Here is a 22,188-nt window from a genome sequence, read left to right on the forward strand (position 1 = left end):
CACGATCACGCCTCTTGGTCAATGTGCCACAAAAAAATGCTATGGCAGGAACAGCAAGCGAATGTTATTCAATCATAGTTCGGAATGTCAGAGGAGAGTATGCGAGTATAGAGATCATAGGGAAGAGTATCGATCGCCAAGTAAGCCAAGCCACGGTTGCTGGAGAAGAAAGCCTTAGCACAGTTGCCGGAGATGCGGTTCCTAAGGTTGTTGTGGAGGGGAAAGGGAAATCTTGCGTCGGGCGGGCATCGGCGGTGATTTGCGTCCCGATCATCCGCCAAGATCTACAAACTTTATGTCCAGCACTATTGAAGAGTGTTTACGAGTACAAGTTTAAACAAGCGGTGGGGGCACAGTATTTTTTCCATGGCATTACTCATAACTATTATTGGATATCAGAAATCCTCCTCCAGCAGCTCATCAGGCAAGTCGCGACTGGCTTCCAGTGCCTCGGCCTTCTCTGCGACACCTCTGTGAGCTCCATTGACTGCTAACCGATCGGCAGCCTCATTTCCAGGATCTTTCGCATGGCCCTTGACCCATTCGAATAACGTCTTCACTTTCAGTTGCACTCGTTCTTCGATATTCACGAGAATCGATTCCACTAGATCCTTATTTTCCACCGGTTTGCCGTCTTTCGTCATCCAGTTATTGCGTTGCCAGTTCTTATACCACACGGTTACACAGTCAATTGCATATCGACTGTCCGTCACGATAGTTACATCGCGATGCCGAGGAGCAATGTCCAAAGCTCGAAGAATCGCTGTTAACTCCGCGCGCTGGTTGGTCTGGCGATTGCCTTTCAATGGCTCCGAAACATTTCTGCTAGCGTAACGAATGTGAGTCAGAGGACTAACATCCTTGAGGAGAGTTAGATAATGGGGGGAGGGGAGGGTAAAACAAACCTTGAATCTCCTGGTCCAAAGAAAACCCCAACTCCAGCCGATGCCAACGCAGTCCCATTTCGCAATGAGCTCCCATCGGTATAAATGCGCAACATCCCCGGCATCCCGCTCACTTGTGTCTTGGTAGCCACCTTCTTAGAAGCGTCCTTGTAAACGAGCTTGCCCGTCGCCGGATCCAGCATAACATTCGGATCGAATCCATCTTCCGCCCCGCGTGGCAGCGGCCCATCTCCAGCTGGGTATTCTATCCCGTCTGGATCCTTGGGGTTTTCACTCTCGACTCCATGGGTGCCGGCTGGCTGTTTGACTTCTCCAAATCCGACCGCGGGTGGAACCCGTTGTGCTCCTCCTGCTTTCACGAATGCTTCTGCTTCTTCGCGCGTCGAGAATTTCCGATATCGCGGCCTTGTAACACCGCGGATTTGCTCTTGCGCTGTTGCCCAATCTGTGTATACCCCGGGCGCGCGACCACGTTGAATGCCGTAGAATCTGGGCTCGGAGCTTTGCGCGGAAGCTCCGCTGATCCTGCCGCCTGTCAGGAACGCGTTGGCGTCTTCATAGGTGAGAAATGATTGGACTGTAATGTTGCGCGTGGGTTCGTTAGTTTTTATTTATTTTCAGGATGTAGATTCACGGAGAGAGAGCTCTGAGAGGTTTCGAGAGCAGTGCTGCATTGAACATTCGAGCCCGGAGGGACAGCACTTACAGATTGCGCCCTTGAATCCTGTAATTTGAGCTAGACAATCCTGCCACCCTTCATATACCCCTGGTGTAAATCCCTTCTTGACAGCATAATATTTTGTACCGCCGGTTCTTTTGCGCTTTGTGCCCGCAGCCGGCGAGGCAGAAGGTCGTGAACGCGGCGAAGCTTTCGGCCCGGGCGCCGGGCTAGGCGAAGGAGTGGTCTCGTTCATGGAGTCGGTCCGGTCGTCGTGAATTCCCGAGTAGAGGGATATTGTGGGGAGAAATGAAAGAGAGGCGTGGGATCGCGTCTGTCCGGTTTGGACGTTCTGTCGCGGTTGCAACCCAGTGCGAATTATCCAGGGTCGCGCAGTGAATCGCGGGCCACAGCTTAAGAGGAAACTTCGGAGCCCCAGTATGGGAGCTAAAGACCGGACTGGACGGTAAATTGTGAAGATCCCGTGCTTCGGGATAGTGGAGATGTTATTCAACGAAGGAGAGAGAGGAGGGAGCTCTTTGGGGGGGTTCTGAAGGCAACGAGGGGGGGGGGGGGGTCGAAGTCAAGTCGAAAGAGGGGGGGGGAGACCTTGCCCAATTGGGACTGTCGCAGTGGGAAGCAACTGAAACAGAACATTCAGCAAATTGAAAAAATAATTAAGCTCTCCAAATAAATGCATATCCAGCTGAGACTGGACAGTCAGTTTACTCCTAATTTTCAATTCCCTCTAACAATACCATTTTTATTCTCTATAGATGTACATCCACATCGACCTACACCTTGGAGAAGGGCATTTTCAAGCCCACAACTCAGGCGAAATCTTGCGCAATTAATTCAGCATGCAATTCAAACTATCTTGAAGGCATTTAAATAATCCTAGAGCTAGATATTTGCCAAAACATTTGCCGCGACCTCTTTTACTTGTTGCTGTGTACCTTTAATCAGCTCGTCCACAGAAACCACAGCATCAATAACTCCAACACTAGCACCACTAATGAAATTTGTTAGCTATAATTTTCACCGCTGGTAATCATGATCAAGTCACATACGCCCATACTGTTCGTCGATGGTCCTGTCCCATCTTTCTAGCATCGTTATACCGCTGGATAACCTCTTCGTTGGTAACACCCGACTGGGAATCAGTATAGCTGACTCCAATCACAGCTCTGCCATCATATTGCGCGGGCCAAACATCAGTGGATTGAAAGACGTCATGCTGGACCGATTTAACCGTCGAAATAGCACCGTCGGTGGCCGAGACGATTGTCTGTTTTATCTGCTCTGGCGCAGGACACTCTGCAGTTGCGACGAACTAGATCCGGTCAGCTTGTCTCTCTTTTCTGGCAGTACAGTCTCTTCTTACTCTTGTTCCCATAACAACTCCATCAGCACCTATTTGATAGAAGGTTAATCTTTGCCCAGAAACTTAAACATCAAGCAAACCACCGGCGTGTCACTTACCAAGCCCCAAAGCAGCAACACACCCTCTCCCATCAACAATCCCCCCAGCCCCCAAAATAGCAATATTCTCAGAAGCAGGCCTCGCACGCACTGCATCACGCACCTCCGGCAGAAGTGACATAAGACCAGCCCCCTGCGCCCATTGATGCCCACCCGCATCAGTACCCTGCACAACGAGAACATCCACGCCCTCATCAATGGCCTCTTTGGCTGCTTGTACAGTACCAACCTGTACAAATACCTTAGTGTCCCAGTCACTCTGTTTCTGAGAGTCTCGGATCATTCGAACGAGAGATCCGTGGTCAATATCTGCCTTTGGAAATGAGAGCCAGATTGCGGCTACTCGGTGCTTTTGCAAGATAGTGACGGCATTTTCAAAGCCTGTGGGACTGAATGTGATGAAACCGACACCAATAGGCAGGGGTTCTGTCGGAGATGTGAGTCCTGCAATTGAACGGGCTTTTGATAGGGTTTTGTCTAGCTCGACCAGTTGTGCTGATTCGGGCTTGAAGTCAAAGCCGCCGCCGATGAAGCCTGTGAAGTGGGTTAATTAACAATAATCTAGATTGAATTCGTATTTTGGCTTCCGGGTGTCTTCTTCGTGATTATCTTAACGGAAACTCGGATATCTAACATACCTAGACCACCAGCTTTATTGACGGCGTTCGCCATCTCGCAATCCGTGAATCCGAGCATCGGGGCGTTTGCGATGAAGGGACTAGTTGTGTGGGGAAACCACTTCTGCAGAAGCTTTGGTGATTTAACTGCTGCCATTTTGCTGCTTGTGACGCTTCTCGGCGAGTATATTTCAAAAGGAGAAAAGTAGTAATGAGGTCTTAGGATGATGGTGGGGTACTTACTCCGGGAGTCCCGCCCCTCTTATATCATACGGCTGTCATATATGATTTGGTAAATGGGTGGCCTAGTTATGTGCTTAAGACGAATGCCAGTGAATTTTGATATTATCTTCTTGCTGGGGTTAGTTTGGGCAAAGCAAAGAAAAAAAATGACTCCCATCGCCATCGCGATGCCCCCCGGTATCCATCCTCTCCGCAGGGGGAACATCAAAAATACAAAAAGAAGAAGACGAATATGGCGCCACCCGGATTCGAACCGGGGCCACCTCGGAATTGGAAATTGCTACTGTCCACTATAGGACAGTAATCGACCACAACGAGGCATCTTAACCAGCTTGACTATAGCACCTTATTTGATGAAGACTGACACCGATTAGTGCTACATAACCCAACGCTATCTGGCACTACTACAAAATGCCAAGTCCTGTAGTTAACATACACTTCGTCGACTATTTAGTCTCCGTTGAAATGGCTGCCATTTTGATTTATTTATTTTCTTGATTATTTATCGAGAAATTTGCAGTCTTTTTTCTTCCCAGACGTTGTTAGAAACTACTACTACCGTAAACTCACAGCGTGGGGACCATGGTTGCAAAAGAATGTCTGATAATATAACCACCGTTTATGCTGGCTGGCCCACAGTTGTTTAACTACAGTAGTGGTACCTAGTACTGGCACCTCTGATTTATCGTCAAGTTAAAAAAATCTTCCGGGACTAGAGCCGCAGGACTCGCTTTATTTTTGTTTCATGCCGCAACAATAGTAAATTTCCAAACCTACTCTAATTTCACCTGGGCACTATAGCGCATAAACATAGCCCCATCGAGAATTGAATTCTCCAAGAAACAGGAAATTGCGCAGTTTTATTGAGTCCCGGCCGACAAATTGTCTCGTAGTAGGATCCTGCACCTGCTGGGTATAGGACAGATATCAACCACAGGTTATTATTTATGAAACTAGGAAGATCAATTTAATTGACCAACGCAGCTGACGTGGCCTCCCGCAAAAGTAAGTAAGTGTATAAGGTTTTATTACCTTTTGTACGCTGAAAGAGTTGTTACGTGCAACATAACCAGCTCCTGGCGATGATTACTTTGTTTTAACGATATCGCGTTGAAGATTCGCTTGCGCCCCGTTCATGCAAATAGAATAAAATGGCCCAAGGAGCGGGTCCTGTATGCCAAATCATTCCATGAAGGTTGTCCGGTATTTAGCAAGCAGTTTATATTTATGCAGAATGTCTGCGAAGATTTGGGTAATTTGATAGTATTATCAATCATCAGTCCCATCAGTCCAATTCTTTAATGGTTAACCTTTGCAGAGAAGGTGCGATGATAGAATATCTAGAGCTTCCCGCAATCTTCCGTCACAACAGCATCACTAAGGACCTTGCTCGTTCTTAAGAGGTGCTGATTGCGAAATCTAAGGACCACAAGAGAGATGCCAACAGGCATCCCGCTTGCTTCCATGAACGCAAGGCTACTATTAACAAGCATATGGAACCTCTTTAGTTAGTTATTTATTTAGTTTGGATGAAATAGACAGACCCAGATATAGGCACGATCACTAAATGTCCAGAGGGTATTGAAAGTCGCACTACCCATGTCTCCAAGTCCAAGTGGAGCCTCATCTACAGCGCTGGGCACTAAGAGGACTATATAGCTCTCAGCTAATTTGTTAATTAAGACACGCATTTTATCGTATAAATCAGAAGCTTCTGTCATCTCCTCACGTCATCATCTTAACTACGCACCACAACGCATGCACATACCATGCCATTCTCCAGATTTCTCTTTATATCCCAAGCATATTATCACTCTTAACTGGCTGATTTTGCCCAAACACTTAGCAGTTCCAATTCTTGTTCGTACTCATTGTATCGATTTCATCATGCGAGGAGTAGTATCTTCATCCAGCAGCTTTAAGTATCGTCCTGTTCCTATTTAGCATTGGAGCCCCCAAATGTCCTCCAAGATGAACTTACTTCCTGCAAACCATCGTTGACTCAATAGAGCCAGAAACTCTCTGAGATATTTCAAAACTCTGAAATTAAATAGAGATTCCTCGCCAACGCGAAGCCTTTCCGTCACCGTGGCTGCGCATCTGTATACCAGATATGTCAAAAATGGTGGAAGAATCTTGAAATCAATGTCTTCCTCTCCATCTAGATACAGTTGTGCCATTGCTGATTTGGATTCGAGTAAGCGATCCAGGGCTTTCCGTGCTTCTGCTCGGCAGTGAGATGTATTAATATCGACGGGATCTGCTTTTGTACCGCTATCGTATGCATGAACAAACCCACTAACAACGGTTAGGGCGATGGCAAAAAGTAATAGGAAGAGCTCACATTTCACAAAGTGCAAGGGCACCAGAGTAGATTAGTTCCTTTTCCGGTATCTCCTGCAGCAGAACTGCCTCGAAGGCTTTCAGTGTTTGCACGATGACCATCAACTCTTCGATATTAAATGACTGCTGGCTAGTCGGCTCATTCAGAGCTATGTGAACTTTCTCCAATAAGGACGATGCTTCAAATAGTCTTGAGAATGCTTGATCCGGAGTACATCCCGTACCAGTAGACAATGAGTAGACTGGAGACTGTCGCCCGAGGAATGGCCTTCCCCTTATGAGTGAAGGCCAACTATTGCTTTCAGCTGTCATGAATCTTGATTAAATGTTAGATCTCTCGTGATATGACACGGCTCATAGCCGAACTGTATATGGCTATAACCAACCTATCAACGATCGCAAGTGCGCTTGTGACCACACGTTCTTCTCCTGCTATTCCCCCATCGAAAGATCTCGTTATAGAGACTTTGTACCTAGTACTGTAATCATTAAATGCTTCTGTAGCTCCGACAACTGCGCCAAATGAGATGAAGGCAGCTGGATATAAGCCGTGCCCAACTTCAAATAAGGTGAGAACAAGTCTCGAGCGTATCAGGTCCAAGGAATTCAATCCAGCTGCTTCCAACAACACAGTCCAGCGTTTGATAGAGAGATAAGCCAACTGTAATTTTGGAGAAAGGATGTCGTTATCTTGTACGCTTTCGGGTTCGGAAATCAAAAGAAGCATAGTGGAATATAAGAGGGCGCATTCCACTGTGGTGTCTTCCCACGAGATCGAGAACTCATTGGATGTTCTCGAATCTGAGATTATTGGAAGCCATGGATGTAAGTTTGAGAGGTATTTGGCGACAATTTCAGCTGGACTGAAACCAGAGAGATGATTTTCGATGTCTGCCTTTACATCCGGGGGTGCCAGACCGGTTGCAAGTCCGGGCTCGTGTTCTGACAAGGCACTCGTGGATTCAGGCGTCGTTAACCCAATATAAGTGCAATCCTGCTGAAGACTGCAACAAGTAAGCCTTATGCAATATGGGAGGTAGCCGATCCAGTGTTGGGGAAAATGTTGGGTTGTTTACCGCATGCAAAGCGAGCATTTGGGGAACGCTCGGTCGCATCTTCGCTTTTGGCTTCTGCACCGCAGACAGGACTTCTGAACCATATCTGTCCGTCGCCTCGACTGTGTGCTAATTACCAAAGCTACCCCTGCGGTGTTAAGCTGTGATGCGGAGGCGAATTTACAAGGTGCGGACCTGGGCGGAGTATGAGCGGAGTGCGAGCGGATATGTGCGGAGTCTTAAGCGGATACCGCAGTGCCAAGACTCGGCATTTTAGTAGAATGCCAGTGGATGGCTCCGGATGTATCACAAACCTGGTAACTACATAAACAAGCCGCTCTCTTCCCCGTCCGACTCTCTTAATGCTACCATCACATCATGTCTGGAAGAAACTGCAAGAAGATCCTCATATTGGGCGCTACAGGCCAGACGGGTATCTTGACAGTTCAGACAGCATTGGAACATAACCATATCGTCACCATATATGCTCGGAATCCTTCCAAACTCCCTACAAATATTGCGCATCACCCGAACATCAAAGTAAGCGATCTTCCCCTGGAAGGCATCTATTTACTAAACATATGCGACACAGATCATCCGTGGAGACCTGACCGACGCAGAAGCGTTATCCAAAGCAGTCGAAGGCCAAGATGCGATTGTATCATTACTTGGCCCGACTGGGAATGTTACGGGTACCCCCTTCACAGATGCCTATCATTTGATTTTTTCCTTGATGAAGCGATGGGGAGTCAAGCGAATCCTGGCAATGGGCACTGCAAGCATCCCTGACGAGCAAGACGGGTTCTCAATCGTCGCCTTCTTAGGTGTCACTTTAATTCGAATAATCGTCAATTCCGCCTACAAGGATATTGTTAGCGTTGGAAAACTCTTTAATACAGAGGCTACGAATGACGGATTGGATTGGACTATCTTCCGGTTGGGATTCTTGGCTAATGGTGCACCGCAATCATCTAAAGCTGGATATGTCGGGAAGAATGGTTGGGTGTTGAAGAACCAAAGAGCGGATATTGCAACTTGGTTAGTGGACGAGGTTGAGAAGGATAACTCTGAGTGGATCAAAAAGATGCCCGCAATCTGGTCGTGAATGAGACAGGTGAATACCTAGGTACGGTATAGTTTTTACTTTTTTTATTCTTGTGGGTGTACTCCGAGTATTGTGAATGCGGAGTTGAGCAATGGTATGAGGACGAAATATATCCGAGATCTTTTTCGCCATGGGAGCATTAATTAGAATATTTGATTTGAAATCATCATTTCCCTCTGATCACCTGGAATCTGGGGAGCGTATCCGCCTTACTAAGAGTGTCTGTGGTCGTGATCCATCTCGACCCCGCATCTTGTCTAATTCTCCAGAGAATACTTCAAGTCGAGCACTTCCTTCAGATCAGAGCAGGATGTCGCCTGAAAGACCTCCTGGAAGACCCTCTCGTGGGCTGAGACAGCGCGTCTCCAAGGCGTAAGTTTCTTCTTTGTCTCCATCGCTGCACCATAATAACACCCGAGGGCAATACAGCTGCAAGAGATGCCGTGATCAAAAGATTAGATGTACTGGCTCAAATCCATGCGATCAGTGTAATAAGCGGAACTCCGCTTGTGATTTTGAGAGTCCATCGCAGAAAGTTCTAGTCACACGAAGGCGAGTTGAAAGCGGCTGCTCCCATCAGCTCATATCTAATACCGCCGGGATGCAGATATATCAATGAGCTTCACGACCGATTGGCCTCCTACCGGACTCAATCAAGACAGCCTGCATCCTCGGGAGCAATAGTTGAGCAGATGGCCAATCCTCCTTGCGGCTGTAAGCCCCTTTGGACTTCTATTCGGGTCTATCAGCTGAAATATCCATGCAGCGGACAATACAACATCGCTGTTAGCCGAAAATCAATACCCAGACTTGAGTTTTGAGGATACACCCATGGACGCATCGAAATCCCAAGATACAATGGTAGCGAGCGCCGCGCCTCTCACAAATCCATTGGCTTTTCATATCACAGATTGGGTTCCAGGCCCTACAGGAAATCCACGTAAGTTTTAAGCCTGACGCCACGAGAACTTATCGCTTTTCTAACTATCTTGCTAGTTTTCATGGGCACCTCATCCAGTTGGGCCTTCGGTCGGCGAGTGTTGGAGATGACCCACGAAACATTGACTGGATCGCCTCTGTTCCAAGACCCGGAAAATCTCCTTCTTGATGAAAACGTCTATGACCTCAAATGGGATGGGAACAGAGCAAACTGCCCTCAGGAATTGTTTGATACTTCAACCCTTCCAACCCAAGACTTTGCACTATATCTTATCACCTCAGTCAAGTTCCATTGTGGGCAACTTTTCTATTTGTTCGATGAGACTAAATTCATGGATCAGTTTGCACGTTTCCATCAAAACCCGGCAGAATTCGCTCGCTCTTCTCCTTTGTGGTTTTGCCATTATCTTTTAATCCTCGCATTTGGCAAAAGCTTTGTGGTTCAATCTACTAGGTCAAAGAATCCACCTGGCGGCGAACATTTTGTTCAAGCCATGAAATGTATGCCAGACTTTACTTTTTATCAAGGAAACCCTATCGAAAGAATACAGATCTTATGCTGTACGGCGTTATACTTACAATGCGTCCAAAGCCGCTCGCCAGCTCATCGTATGGTAAGGAGAAGTTGTCTTGCTTCCCGAACTGAATGCTAATTTCACAAGATCGGTACCGCTCTTCGGTTATCATTGGAGCACGGGATGTATACCGGTATGCATGGTGTTTGTCTTGAGGATGACTATATACAGCGATGCCGCTTGGTATGGTGGACCGTATACGTCCTTGAACGCCGCATGTCATCCCTATTAGGCGTGCCCTTTGGGATCTCGGAGGAAAGCATAAGTGTCTCGCTTCCTTCGAATTCCAGACATTTTCCAAATTCGAATGCATTAAAGATGCAGGCTAAGTTATGTCAAATACTCGCGAAAATAGACTTGAGTGAGTTTCCCACCCTTTTTGTCTATTCACTTCACTAAATTATGTAGCCGTCTACGGCAAGGAAGGAAAGATAGATCGTCGCTATATTGGCGCCACTCAGGCCGTACTACGTGATATTGCCAAGATCACTGAGCAGCTAAACACTTCATTCGATTTATATGAAAATGGATCTACGCAGGGCATCTCACGGGTCTCAGCCCACTTGCATCTTCTTGGGCATCAGGTATGTATCTTGAATGAACCCATGTGTATTTATGAAATACTCACTCCTCTACTTAGTGTATTGTTTTGACAACACGTCCACTTTTATACATATTTCTTCAGTCCAAATTGGGTCTGTCTGATACTGCACTCATGGGTTGGCTTGAGTCTGGAACTGTGAAATCCCTTATTCAAATTTGTGTTGAGTCGGCTCAACAAAGCCTCCGAATTCTGTCAAAATTATTGAAACAGGGACTTTTGGGTATGTTTGTTAATATCTCGTAATTGGTATTTAAATGCTTAGGCCCGGTCGGCATATTAACCAAAATTCACCTTAGAGATATTTCTACCCTTCGATATAGATGCTGTTTTCACGTCAACGATTCCGCTATTGATGACCGCTGCAATTAGTCCGATATTGCTAGCTGATCATTCGCCTTGGTCACAATGTGCCTACGATATTCTAGATGACATGAATGCCCGTGGGAATCTGGCTGCTAGATTGATTCAATCAGAATTGAGACAATTAGATGCTGGGCTAGCCCAAATACGGATCAGAGATAACACGGAGCTTACTGTGCCTGCGAGCGCCTTGTGTGAGCTGGGGGAGCCAATAGATGTTGTTCCTCCGAGCACATCGACTGGATATAACCCTTCGTTGGAGCCTGATCTTGCACAAAGCTTTGCGCAACATTACGAACTTAGCTCGGATCAACTTCTCGAATTGGCTAATTCTCTAGATATTGACGGCCTGACTTTTCCTGTCTCCTCTTTGAGTGGTTATTTCTCTGATAACGATAGCTAGTCAATTTCCTCGGAGGATATAGGAATGGGCATTTGCGACGAAAACTTGGCATTTGCATGAGAAATGACCCATTAATTTATCTAAACTTAAAGCTAGACCATTTTCTCTCTATGCATTCATTCAAAAATCCTTGATACTTAGGCAGCCCACCAATATAACCTAAAACCTCCCGTCGCTTGCCTGGAATATTCCCGCCCATGTACCACGAAGTTTTGTTATGTGACATCAGGGTCTGACTACAAGCTTTATCTGTCAAATTTGCCCATTCAACCTCTGATTCCGGTTTGGCATCTATCTCCGAATATCCGTGCTTTCGCATGTAATTCATAGTTGCAAGAATCCACTTAGCTTGGATTTCCGAGATCAAAGGGCCATTCGCGAATGCGGTGGGACTCTGAGGGCCATATTGGAAAAATAGATTTGGAAATCCCGATGTTGTCATTCCGAGTGCTGTTCTCGTTCCATCGGCCCATTCGTCTTGTAAAGTCTTATTTTCCAATCCATGGATATTAAGGCGTGCGAAACTTCCTGTCACGGCGTCAAATCCAGTCGCCAGTATGAGAGCGTCAAGCTCTAGCATAGTTCCATCCTGAAGTTCAATTCCTTTCTCGACAACTTGTGAGATTGGATTCTTATTTAAAGCCACCAGCTCGACGTTATCCTGGTTAAAGACTTCATAGAAGGCTTGCTCGAGAGAGGGGCGCTTGGTACCGAAAGGATAAGGCGGCTCCCACGGTGCCAAATTTTCAATCAAATCTGCGTCATTCTTTCTGATTCTTTGGCGAACTTTGTCCCGCCAAAACTGATAAAATAGGTGATTGGCTGCTAGGTTGGTGTTGAGATCAGAATAATTGCCTTGGACGGGAGCGAAGCCCCCTTCTTTCCATAGCTTCTCATATAGATCCAATCGTTGCTCGTGGGTGTCATCGGTTGCTTTCCGGTCAACAGGGCGATATATGGATCCTGTCGCAGAGAGAGGCATCTTTTTGAATAGCTCGGCATAACCCGATTTGTCTCTCGGTTTGTCCAAAGTTCTTTGTCGCATTGGAAGTGTACAATTTGGAGATCTTTGTAGGACAACAAGTTTGCCAACTTTAGGTCCGAGCTCTTGGATGATTTGAACACCCGTAGCGCCAGTTCCCATAACAGCAACACGCTTGTCGGTAAAATCAATATCTTGCTTATTTGGCCATTCAGCAGTATGACACTTAAAGCGGTCGAATTTGTCGAGGCCGTTAATCTGAGGAATGTATCTCTTCGCTGCAAATCCCATAGAGAGGAGAAGATATCGAGCCGAGACGACATGATCTCTATTTGTCTTGACTGTCCATACTTTCTGAGTGGCATCCCAAGCAGCATCTGTCACCTTGGTACCGAAGGTAATATCTTGACTGAGATTCCACCTTCTATCCACAAATTTGAAATATTCGAGAATCTCCTTCTGTCCTGGGAAAGCTTCAGACCATTCCCACTCGCTCCAAAGCTCGGGATCTGAAAATTCATAGAACGGAATATTGAGATCGACCCGAGCTCCTGGATATCGATTGTGCCACCATACACCACCTAGGTCTTGACCTTCTTCAAAAACCTTGGCACGGAAGCCTAGTTTTCGTAGGTTTCGAAGGAGGTAACAACCGCCAAATCCCCCGCCAACAACGATCGCGTCGAGGATGCCATCGTCTCCATAAGAGCCCATGGTAAAATGATAAACGGTTTATTTCAAAAATTAAATAGATTGAATGAAGAGTATGACTTCCGACCTAGAGGATAACTCCTGGTGCGACTCGATGCTTTATAATGGCTCCTCGGTATTGTATCGATATCCCATCATACCTAGCCGGCTCAGTGGCACATAGTCTGCTCAGAAGACTACCTATCACGGTATATGTTCCCCGTCTACCTCTCTTCGGTCTCATCTATCAATTGTGTGGAGAACCTCTGCTCGGAACTCTTGGCATTCCATACTACGGCTTCTATCTCCGACCCCGCAGTTGAAGTAGATAATGCAAGTAGCCGTATACCCGGAGCTAGAACCGAGTCGTTTCGGCGAATTTCGCCGACGATTTTGTAGCGTAATCCCATAAACTCGGCCTAAATTCCATTCTATTTGCATGTCGCATGTTGCGGGATTTTAGTCATTAGAAAAGTAGATTACACCTGGGCGAAAATTTCATAATTTATTTCAGTAAACAAATACCTTTCTGTAGCAAAAAGAGCATATATAGCTCTTGACCCGTTTTTGTTTGGTAACAGCGACATTAATAACCATCTGGTCTAATACGAGTCTATATTTCATCTCTCTTGTAGATATGGGAAGTCAAAAAGCTGATTGGCCCGGTTTCTTCTAACCTAGTCTTGACTGACATACATTTATCTTTATTGGGAAGTTGATAAATAAAACAAAATTGGTAATCAGACGCTTACACCTAACAAGACATAATTATCGCTTGGCTTCCTCGCATCTGACATTCTTCATTGTAGATCTCAGTAGCACTTCCAGTAGTCATTAATACCACCATCGCGTCCAAGACAGGGATCCAGCTCAGGAATTGGAACATTCCAAACAGATTCAAATTGCCCAACATGATCACCCCCTTCCGACCATCCACAAACCAAGTGGCGGGGGTAAGCACCCATCATAGTAAATCCCGAAACCTCAAGCTCTCCTATAGACTTCCTCGTATCCTCAGATAACATTGTTTGCCCACCAGCCAAGCCTATTGCGTCTGAATTCGTCGCAGTGGGATTATAAGACTTATGCGCGACACCGGCCGGAACAAGGAAAACGTCACCAACATTGGCGTCAGAGTATAAGGCACCATCTTCCGAGGCAGTGCCATAGGTATGATTGTGAGCATCATCTCCGAAGTCTGCGGTACCCCAGCGAATTTTGCCTGGGCCGGATAGAACTATCATTACTTCGTGCGTGTCGACGTGGTAGTGTGACCGCTGGTAATGGCCATATGTAGCTACCCACTGTGTGTCCCATCCGTTTTCCTTAAAGGTGTTGAATGCGAGGGTAGAGTCTACTTTTCCATCTCGCAGGAAATAGCCCTTGTAAAGCAGAAGTGGCTTTGGAGAGTTTGGGACCAACTTTGTGGGTTTGATATCGTAGGTGATTATTTGTTGAGTCATTTTCATTGGAAGAGGGGCAACAAATGGTGGAGAATTGAACAATGAATACAGGTCGACATCTATCTCCTCATATATCTGTAGGATTTATTAGTCGCTATTGATAATCAGACTCCGAAATAAGATACACATCCCGACCACGGCCATTGTGGGTATCTATGCCAGAGCCTGGGCAGTGTGCACTCGGAGTCTTTGGCCGTAGTGGGTAGCCACCCCCACCCCATTATTAAACAACTCGGGGTTAGAAGTACTCGTACAAGAGTTTATCTTCATTACATGGGCTATTTGGCACGGTGACACCCTTTCTTTTGTAGCACAAAGGAAAAACCACAGGCCAACTATATTTTAATATACGCATTCCTACGATAATAAATAGAGTATCATTATTGATAGAGCGCGTTTTGATTACCAGGGGAATGTTCACCCCATTCGGATTTAGCCAGGGTTAAAGCCACTATGTTCTGTGATTCTACCCATCCGTGTGTCCTTCAAAGCATATATTAAGTCTCTAGGATCAATAGTAGCCGAGGTCTTCTGCCTCGCACCGGGGCCGAAGGCTGTTCCGGAACCGAATATCTTCCAAATACGCAATATGCCCACGAACTCTCCTTAAATCTTTTACATGACACGCAACTCCAACCTCTCGACACGTCTGTTGTAGCCATTCGACTTTCGCAACAACCTCTGGCTCACTTATATTGCAGCCCTCAATATAGAACGTGGCAATTTTGGAGAACTTCCTCGAGGTGGCTATCTCCGCCAAGTCATCCAGCACGTCAAAAAAGCCCCCCCCACGCAATGTCCAAGACCAATGTTTCCAGCGACGAGGGGATAACATCACTTATCTTCCGTGCGGGAGAGTCTTGTTCGTTAAATCCCACGAGGTTGGGTAAATAGAGACGGATAAACTTCAAGGCAGAAAAATCGACAAACGACCCCATCCAATCACTGTCATTTTCGCCGTCTCCCCCTGATCGTTGTGCTCAAACCAGATAGCCTCCAGTGTGGATTTGTGCAGTGAGAGGGAATTGTAGAGTTTGCGGGGCTGTGCATTATCGTATGAGAACACTGGTCCACCGTGAATGATTCGGAAGGACTTTAGCGCTTTGCAGGCCTGGATCCATTGTTGCATCCCCTCCCCAGCATTGCTTTCCGAGAGATCAATATCCGTTACATTTGAGCATTGAGGTAGGAGGCTAGAACCCTTGAGAATCTCAGTAGGGTCGCGGTCAAAATACTCCAACTCCTCCTCCTCCTCCTCCTCCTCCTTGGCATTTTCCGCGACTTTCCACCCACTGACTTTGCGCACAGATGGAAATTTGAAGAACGGATGCATCTGATATGAGCGGACGGCATTTTCCGTATCCCACCAACATATGTTAACCTTTTCAAGGTGAGGTAAACAAGTACCTCCATTCATGGCAGCTTTTTCGAGCATTTTGTCGACATGGTAAGAACCGTACGGCCATTCAAGGCTTATTTTCCTTAGACCGGTCAATCGGGGAATGAGCAATGCTAGCCAAGCATCGTCGTAATACCCCTCGAGATCCTGTAGCCATTTTGATTTCTCTTCTTTGGGGTATTCGGTAGCTCCATCAACTAATTTCCGAATGAGATCACCGTCAAAATTGGGTCTTTCGGTGGTCTTTTGACGGTCCCGAGGGATGTCCCAGTCTCGGTGAGTGTCCCAGTCGTAGGTTTCCCAGCACGCAAGTGCTAGAGACTGGACATAGCCAGCCAATTCCGGGTTTCGGGCCACGGTGTAGAGAAAACTCTGGGCTGCGTTCGCGTTTCTTCGTCCGATGGTCACGTTCGTGTATAGTTTCTGTTGAAAGACGCTGTGCATTCGATGTGAGGTCGATATCAGGTTGCGTGTGTCATTCTGATCGAGGCTCCTGCCGATCAAATGGAGTAGTTCCAGCGGAAGGTCAATTATAGGCATTTTGATTACGATGTATACTCAAATTCTTATCTGTGGGACAATGGGAATTTATAAACTCATTGTGGTGGTCGTGTGGAGGTCGACTTGGCGGTTCTTAGCGTAGGCGGACGTGGGGGCCGAACTTGATATAGATGCCTGGTTTTGGTCCAAGATCACGCACAACACTAGCTTCAGCATGAAAGGTTAATAAAGAATAAAACCAATTGGAGTGTAAAAAAAAAAAAAAATAAATAATGCAAAAAGACAAAAACAATAGGAGACGGGGAAATAGCAGCCGAACGCGGTAACCACTGCGCCACTCCGACCAACGTCGGAGCCAGGATTCGAACCTGGGCACCCGAAGGAATTCGGTGAACTTAACCACTGTGCCATCCCATTGTTAAAGACCAAAAACGCACTTTTTGCATACATGTACTCAGCATAGACAGCACTATTTCATCGTCATCTTATCTTTTCGCACTCACGCCATGCTCTCCTTCGCTCACATCATCGATATAAAACCTGGTATTTTGAAACGCACATATACAGCTTTTCTATGATCGAATATTCCTACATTTAATGGCTAGAATCGTAAAAAAGCGTCTCTCGTACTAGTATACAGTGAATATTATGTCCACCAAATATATATATGCTAGCACTATATAAGTGGATAAACAATCATTCAATCCGCCACGAATCGGGGTTCGTCTAGAATAGGCATAGCCATTCTGCCTAGACTCTTAGCCCAAGCCAAAAACCTCACCTAACAAAATTAAACGAGGAAAAAAAGCAATCACTTTACGAAGCGAGGGACAAGTCCACGTGAGTGGAACATCATCCCCCCTCACTCCCATGACCACCTCAATTTTCCGTTATCCTCAACCTCAACCTCAACTTCACCCTGCCCCTCCATCTCAAACATCTGACTTTGGACGAGCACCACCACCATGTTCGAGGTGGGAACTAGACCTACCTTCCCCCCCCACAGTATCTAACTGACAGCCGTAGCGACGAGCCGCCGATCGATATCATCTTCGCATGCACCGAGCCCGATCGGCCGTGCTGACTACCGATGAACTGGTCGAAGCACGAGCAGCGCAACGGACCTTTGAAGGGGCTTATGTCCGCACCGCCCTCTCTCTATTTACCTTTTCGCTGGCAGTGATTAAGATCTTCACCGCCGAGTTTTATAGCATTGGCGCACTATTCGCTGTCTACGGGGCGGGAACCCTGATGATTGGGATGTATCGTCGATCTCAACGCAATCGCCAATTTTACTTTGAAATAGGGGAAGATGGCATCCACCGACAAAAATTCCGGACTAGTGGGAATGCGGTCGTGATCCTGACCGCGCTGAGTATTGCAGCATACGTGTGCCTGATCATCTTAACTTTGAATATGCAGCACTGAAAGGGGTGGGTGTGGGGATCGCATCGCGTCGCGTCGCCCTTGGATCTGGATCTGGATCTGGGGGTCAACGGGATCTTATCTACACTGTATGGGGGATCCTGCTATTATTGGATTGACACGGGATTATCTGGTTGGATAATGTGTGACCTTTTCCCTCCCTCTTTCCACCACCCATCCACTCACCCCCCCTGCGTGATCGCCAAGTGCCAAGCTATTTCGTACCACACCATTGGATATCAACCACCTGTTGGCAGCGGCGGAAGATCGTCGTGATTGTGACTCCGCGGTAGCTTACAGTTAGAGCCCGAGCTGCAGTGCTGACAAGCCGTGAAGCCGCCAAGGAAGCCGAGTATGTCCCGCGGAAAGAGGAGGTCCATGGCCCGAGCGGTGAATTGCATGTTGGACAAGGCGTCCCGAGAATGGACTGGTCTTTTTCAACAAACATAGTTTGATCAGTCTGATTGGAATCGGTAGATACGAGAAGTGGTGGTCTCAGCCCCAGGGCCACCCCCCTGTAAAAGGGGTGATGGCATATACTCCTATCCATTCACACATATACGGAGTACACATGGGATAAACACAGCCAAGCCAAGCCGGGGATGAGTGTACTTATGCAGTGGATCTCGGTGGATAAGCAGGCGTTCCTCAGCATCACCAAAATATGTACTACTCCATATTGATGGACACAGGGATGGAGGCTCGGCGACCTCCTCCGCCATGTCGATTTGGGCTAGGAGGGTCTCAAGCCAAGCATTCTAGGCTGAAGATTGCATCGATAGTCTCGCCAGGCCTTCCTTGCTAGTCTTCTCCTTTTTTTTGTCTAGATCGAAAGGGGGTATATAGAATCTTCTCCGACTCCATTTCCCCCATCTACAAATACAAAGTACAGTACGGAGTACTCACCAGTAGTTCCTATTGCATTGACATCATTTTTCTGAAGATGGCCCCCGTGCCCCAGTGATCCACCAAAGCAAGCCACACTTTTGAAGAGTGGACTCGACGATCGCCCACGGCCTTTGAATAGTGACTTCATTGAGCGTTTGTATAGTGGGGGTGGCTCTCTCGCTTCTGGAATATATTATATTGTTGCATTCAACCTTCCCTTTCACCACTACAGTCGAAAAGGCGCCACCAAATTGAAGAAGACCTCGAGATTCTTTGTTGTTTGATCGTGTTTCTGGGCGTTCCTCTATCTTCTGATTCAGTGAAACACGCCACAGCACACCAGAGCACACCACAACACAGCACAGCACAGACAAACGAACCAGTTCCATTGCCCGCTACCAACCTGTGGTGGTTTGGCCATCTGCTATTTGCTGTCTGGTGTCTCCTGTCAGCATTCAGCATTGTGTTATAGTCGTGTTGTGTTGTGTTGAAGTGAAGTGACGTTGCCGGAGTTGAGTCATCCGGCCGCCCTCTTTTTTCTCTCCCCACTTTGTTCCCCCCCCAACTCGAGGCCCTTTCATCAGATTCTTGAGGTTCATCGCTATAAAGCCCAAGCCTTATCTCGAGGGTTATTATCGAGAGATCAAGATCCACAGAAACAGTTCTCAGCTTCCCCCAGCAGGGGATGGCGCAACATTCCACCATCGCGCGGTCGGCCATTATGACTTCTGCCTCGTCGCCCGATCCTGCAGAGCTGGGCGATCAGAGGAATATGAACCAGCCGCCCAACGGCTTCAGTTCGACCACTAGCGTCACCGGGTCGGGCAAAGAAGGATCATTAATGCCTCCTCCGAAGACTGTGGTCGGTAGAGCGCTAGGTAATGACCTGCATTCCGATAAAACATCGCAGGCGCCCAAGGGCGGAGTCGGAACCGCTCTGACTGACACTCCGATTTCTACCGCACCCCCGTCTCCACAGATGTAAGTCTTTCTCGTTTCCTAGTCGTCCATTTGTTCCCGAAGGGTACCTGGTGCCTGAATATCCCTTTCCTCGGGCCTATGAGATGTGTTACACTTGATCGGCGCTTGTGCGCCTCTTATCTCGAGTCCCGAGGCTGAGACTGTCTCCCTGCGGAGCCACGCTGCCTGCTCCGGACAAAGCCAGATGGGGCTTGCCCGAGGTATGAGCCGTGGTGTCCAGTCGGGTGATCGACTCGTTTGATGCTCATGCTCATGCTCATGCTCATGCTCTTGCAACCTTTCCTTTTTCGAAAACAAGCTTTATTCTTTTCTTTTTTGTTGGCCCAGACCTCGCTGACTCACTTCCTCTTATAGTAAGGGTTTAAGCAATCTCAGTACTCCCAGCAGCCGAGTCCGAGCAACTACACTTGATATCCCCGGTTTGACCAAATCAAAGGTCTCTCCCGATGGCCGCATTGCTCAACGTGATGTCGGCGCGAAACTGGTCATCGTCATGGTCGGCCTCCCGGCCCGCGGCAAAAGTTACATCACCAAAAAGCTGGCTCGATACCTGAACTGGTTGCAACATGATACCCAGATCTTCAACGTTGGTGAACGTCGTCGTGTGGCCGCAGGAAGGTCACCTTCACCAGCCAAACCCGGCGCAGACCAGGAGAAGAAAGCCAGCCCCAATCTCCACAAGGACCTTCTCGACTCAGTGCGTCGGCTGAGCGTCAGCGTTGGAACTATGAACCAGAATGAATCCTCGCCACCTGAGAGTGAGAATGAAGCGGCACTGCCGCCGCCAGTTGTCCCGGCTAAGATCCTTGTCAACGGCGAAGAGCCTCAGTCCATCTCACAAAATGGTGGCACCGTGATTCCTTCTATCGACGCTGGCCCAGCCGAGTCGATCCAAGATGAAGAGGCAACCAAGGAAGCTTCCCCAGAGCCTATGGAACAGACTGCCAACTTCTTCGACCCTCAGAACCAACGTGCTGTCAAGCTTCGCGAGCAGGTCGCCCTGGATACCCTTGATGAGCTGCTTGAATACATTCTGGAAGATGGCGGAGCTGTCGGTATCCTCGACGCAACCAACAGCACCATGGAACGCCGAAAGGCTGTCGTCGACCACATTCGCAAGCGCGCTGGTCCTGAGCTTGGCATCTTGTTCCTGGAGAGCAGCTGCGTGGACAAGGATTTGCTAGAGGCAAATATGCGCCTGAAGCTCTCCGGACCGGACTACAAGGGTCAAGACCCCGCCAAAGCCCTGGAGGATTTCAAGAAGCGAGTTGCCCTCTACGAGAGGTCGTACGTGCCACTGGGTGAATATGAGGAGAAGCACGATATGGCCTACATTCAAATGATTGATGTTGGCCGCAAGGTCGTCTCGCACCAAACCCATGGCTTCCTCTCCTCGCAGGTTGTTTACTACTTGCTCAACTTCAATCTATCTCCCCGCCAGATCTGGATCACAAGACATGGCGAGAGCGTTGACGACGCGGCCGGCCGCATCGGCGGAGACTCCGGTCTCAGCGAGAACGGCAAGCGCTTTGCCAGTGCGATGACTCGCTTCATCGATCACCAGCGCCAGCAGTGGGAGATCTACCAGCGCCAAAAGGACCTGGTGGCGCACTTCCCACCTCGACCCGGTGACAGCACGCCCCCCAACCCATCCTGGATCCCCCGTGACCGTCCGCGCAATTTCTGCGTCTGGTCCTCGATGATGCAGCGATCCGTCCAGACCGTCGAGAACTTCAATGAAGAGGAGTACGACGTGAAGCAAATGCGCATGTTGGACGAACTCCACTCCGGAAAGATGGAGGGCATGACCTACAAGGAGATTCAGGAGCAGTATCCCGAGGAGTATTCGCACCGTAAGAAGGACAAGCTTTTCTACCGCTATCCTGGTCCCGGCGGAGAAGGCTATCTGGATATCATCAACCGTCTTCGCACCGTCATTGTCGAAGTCGAGCGCACGACTGACCACGTCCTCCTCGTCAGCCACCGCTCCACCGCGCGCGTTCTCCTGTCCTATTTCCGCGGTCTGAAGCGTGACGAGGTTGCTGACCTTGATGTGCCCATGGGTATGCTGTATATGCTGGAGCCCAAGCCATACGGCGTGGACTTTAAGGCGTATCAGTATAACCCGGAAACCGACTGGTTCGACTTTGTGCCGAAGTATGAACTGCACCAGGTCGGCTCGACGCAGAAGGCTTAAGCGGCCTCACCAGTCCTGTCCGATTTTATGACTTGCTATGAATTGAACCGTCTTGACCAATCTACACTCAACTTCACTTCAACTTCATCAGATGACCTGATCTGATGTCGAGGTAGTTACTGGTCGATACCTCCACCACGCCACTCCTCCTTTTGCTTCTCCCACTTTGTGCTGGTTCTTTGGGCTCTGTATCTTTTTCGCCCGGTCCGATCCATTTTTGTACTTTACTCCATTTCCCGCCACCTGCTCTTTTCTTCCTTTTCTTCTTCTCTTATTTGCGATCACGTCTCTTTCCTCGTGGCTTATGATTCACCGTGCATTATGGGCGTTCTATTTTATCCTGCTTCTTTTTTTCTTTGCCCTCTCCGACGCT

At 47.9% G+C, this 22,188-nt stretch overlaps 10 protein-coding genes across 10 annotated transcripts; 5 read left to right on the forward strand and 5 right to left on the reverse strand.

The window, feature by feature from the left end:
- Window positions 1–395: 395 nt before the first annotated feature.
- N7509_001018 (RNA-DNA hybrid ribonuclease) lies at window positions 396–1,819 on the reverse strand (the record flags this gene model as incomplete). Its single annotated transcript, XM_056625655.1, has 3 exons — window positions 396–852; window positions 906–1,482; window positions 1,612–1,819. The coding sequence occupies 3 exons, from the start codon at window positions 1,817–1,819 to the stop codon at window positions 396–398; spliced, it is 1,242 nt and encodes a 413-aa protein (XP_056494237.1).
- Window positions 1,820–2,620: 801 nt separating this feature from the next.
- Window positions 2,621–3,741, reverse strand: N7509_001019 (nitronate monooxygenase; the record flags this gene model as incomplete). Its single annotated transcript, XM_056625656.1, has 3 exons — window positions 2,621–2,896; window positions 3,149–3,579; window positions 3,684–3,741. The coding sequence occupies 3 exons, from the start codon at window positions 3,739–3,741 to the stop codon at window positions 2,621–2,623; spliced, it is 765 nt and encodes a 254-aa protein (XP_056494238.1).
- A 3,940-nt stretch (window positions 3,742–7,681) lies between these two features.
- N7509_001020 (NAD(P)-dependent oxidoreductase) lies at window positions 7,682–8,408 on the forward strand (the record flags this gene model as incomplete). Its single annotated transcript, XM_056625657.1, has 2 exons — window positions 7,682–7,843; window positions 7,896–8,408. 2 exons carry the CDS (start codon window positions 7,682–7,684, stop codon window positions 8,406–8,408), a joined length of 675 nt encoding a protein of 224 aa, XP_056494239.1.
- Window positions 8,409–8,718: 310 nt separating this feature from the next.
- On the forward strand, window positions 8,719–9,027 carry N7509_001021 (Zn(II)2Cys6 transcription factor domain-containing protein; the record flags this gene model as incomplete). Its single annotated transcript, XM_056625658.1, has 2 exons — window positions 8,719–8,780; window positions 8,838–9,027. The coding sequence occupies 2 exons, from the start codon at window positions 8,719–8,721 to the stop codon at window positions 9,025–9,027; spliced, it is 252 nt and encodes an 83-aa protein (XP_056494240.1).
- Window positions 9,028–9,239: 212 nt separating this feature from the next.
- On the forward strand, window positions 9,240–11,289 carry N7509_001022 (fungal specific transcription factor domain-containing protein; the record flags this gene model as incomplete). Its single annotated transcript, XM_056625659.1, has 6 exons — window positions 9,240–9,348; window positions 9,405–9,961; window positions 10,010–10,283; window positions 10,331–10,506; window positions 10,563–10,746; window positions 10,847–11,289. The coding sequence occupies 6 exons, from the start codon at window positions 9,240–9,242 to the stop codon at window positions 11,287–11,289; spliced, it is 1,743 nt and encodes a 580-aa protein (XP_056494241.1).
- Window positions 11,290–11,365: 76 nt separating this feature from the next.
- N7509_001023 (flavin-containing monooxygenase) lies at window positions 11,366–12,985 on the reverse strand (the record flags this gene model as incomplete). Its single annotated transcript, XM_056625660.1, has 1 exon — window positions 11,366–12,985. The coding sequence occupies one exon, from the start codon at window positions 12,983–12,985 to the stop codon at window positions 11,366–11,368; it is 1,620 nt and encodes a 539-aa protein (XP_056494242.1).
- A 788-nt stretch (window positions 12,986–13,773) lies between these two features.
- On the reverse strand, window positions 13,774–14,424 carry N7509_001024 (cupin domain-containing protein; the record flags this gene model as incomplete). The annotated part of the gene is made up of 1 exon (XM_056625661.1): window positions 13,774–14,424. One exon carries the CDS (start codon window positions 14,422–14,424, stop codon window positions 13,774–13,776), a length of 651 nt encoding a protein of 216 aa, XP_056494243.1.
- A 907-nt stretch (window positions 14,425–15,331) lies between these two features.
- Window positions 15,332–16,363, reverse strand: N7509_001025 (uncharacterized protein; the record flags this gene model as incomplete). Its single annotated transcript, XM_056625662.1, has 1 exon — window positions 15,332–16,363. The coding sequence occupies one exon, from the start codon at window positions 16,361–16,363 to the stop codon at window positions 15,332–15,334; it is 1,032 nt and encodes a 343-aa protein (XP_056494244.1).
- Window positions 16,364–17,289: 926 nt separating this feature from the next.
- N7509_001026 (uncharacterized protein) lies at window positions 17,290–17,752 on the forward strand (the record flags this gene model as incomplete). The annotated part of the gene is made up of 2 exons (XM_056625663.1): window positions 17,290–17,298; window positions 17,351–17,752. The coding sequence occupies 2 exons, from the start codon at window positions 17,290–17,292 to the stop codon at window positions 17,750–17,752; spliced, it is 411 nt and encodes a 136-aa protein (XP_056494245.1).
- A 1,570-nt stretch (window positions 17,753–19,322) lies between these two features.
- N7509_001027 (6-phosphofructo-2-kinase PFK26) lies at window positions 19,323–21,815 on the forward strand (the record flags this gene model as incomplete). The annotated part of the gene is made up of 2 exons (XM_056625664.1): window positions 19,323–19,618; window positions 19,973–21,815. 2 exons carry the CDS (start codon window positions 19,323–19,325, stop codon window positions 21,813–21,815), a joined length of 2,139 nt encoding a protein of 712 aa, XP_056494246.1.
- Between the last annotated feature and the right edge of the window lie 373 nt (window positions 21,816–22,188).

This window comes from Penicillium cosmopolitanum (assembly GCF_028827165.1).
Source record: "Penicillium cosmopolitanum strain IBT 29677 chromosome Unknown utg000003l:1.0-3747932.0:1.0-3751027.0, whole genome shotgun sequence".
Lineage (NCBI taxonomy): Eukaryota > Fungi > Ascomycota > Eurotiomycetes > Eurotiales > Aspergillaceae > Penicillium > Penicillium cosmopolitanum.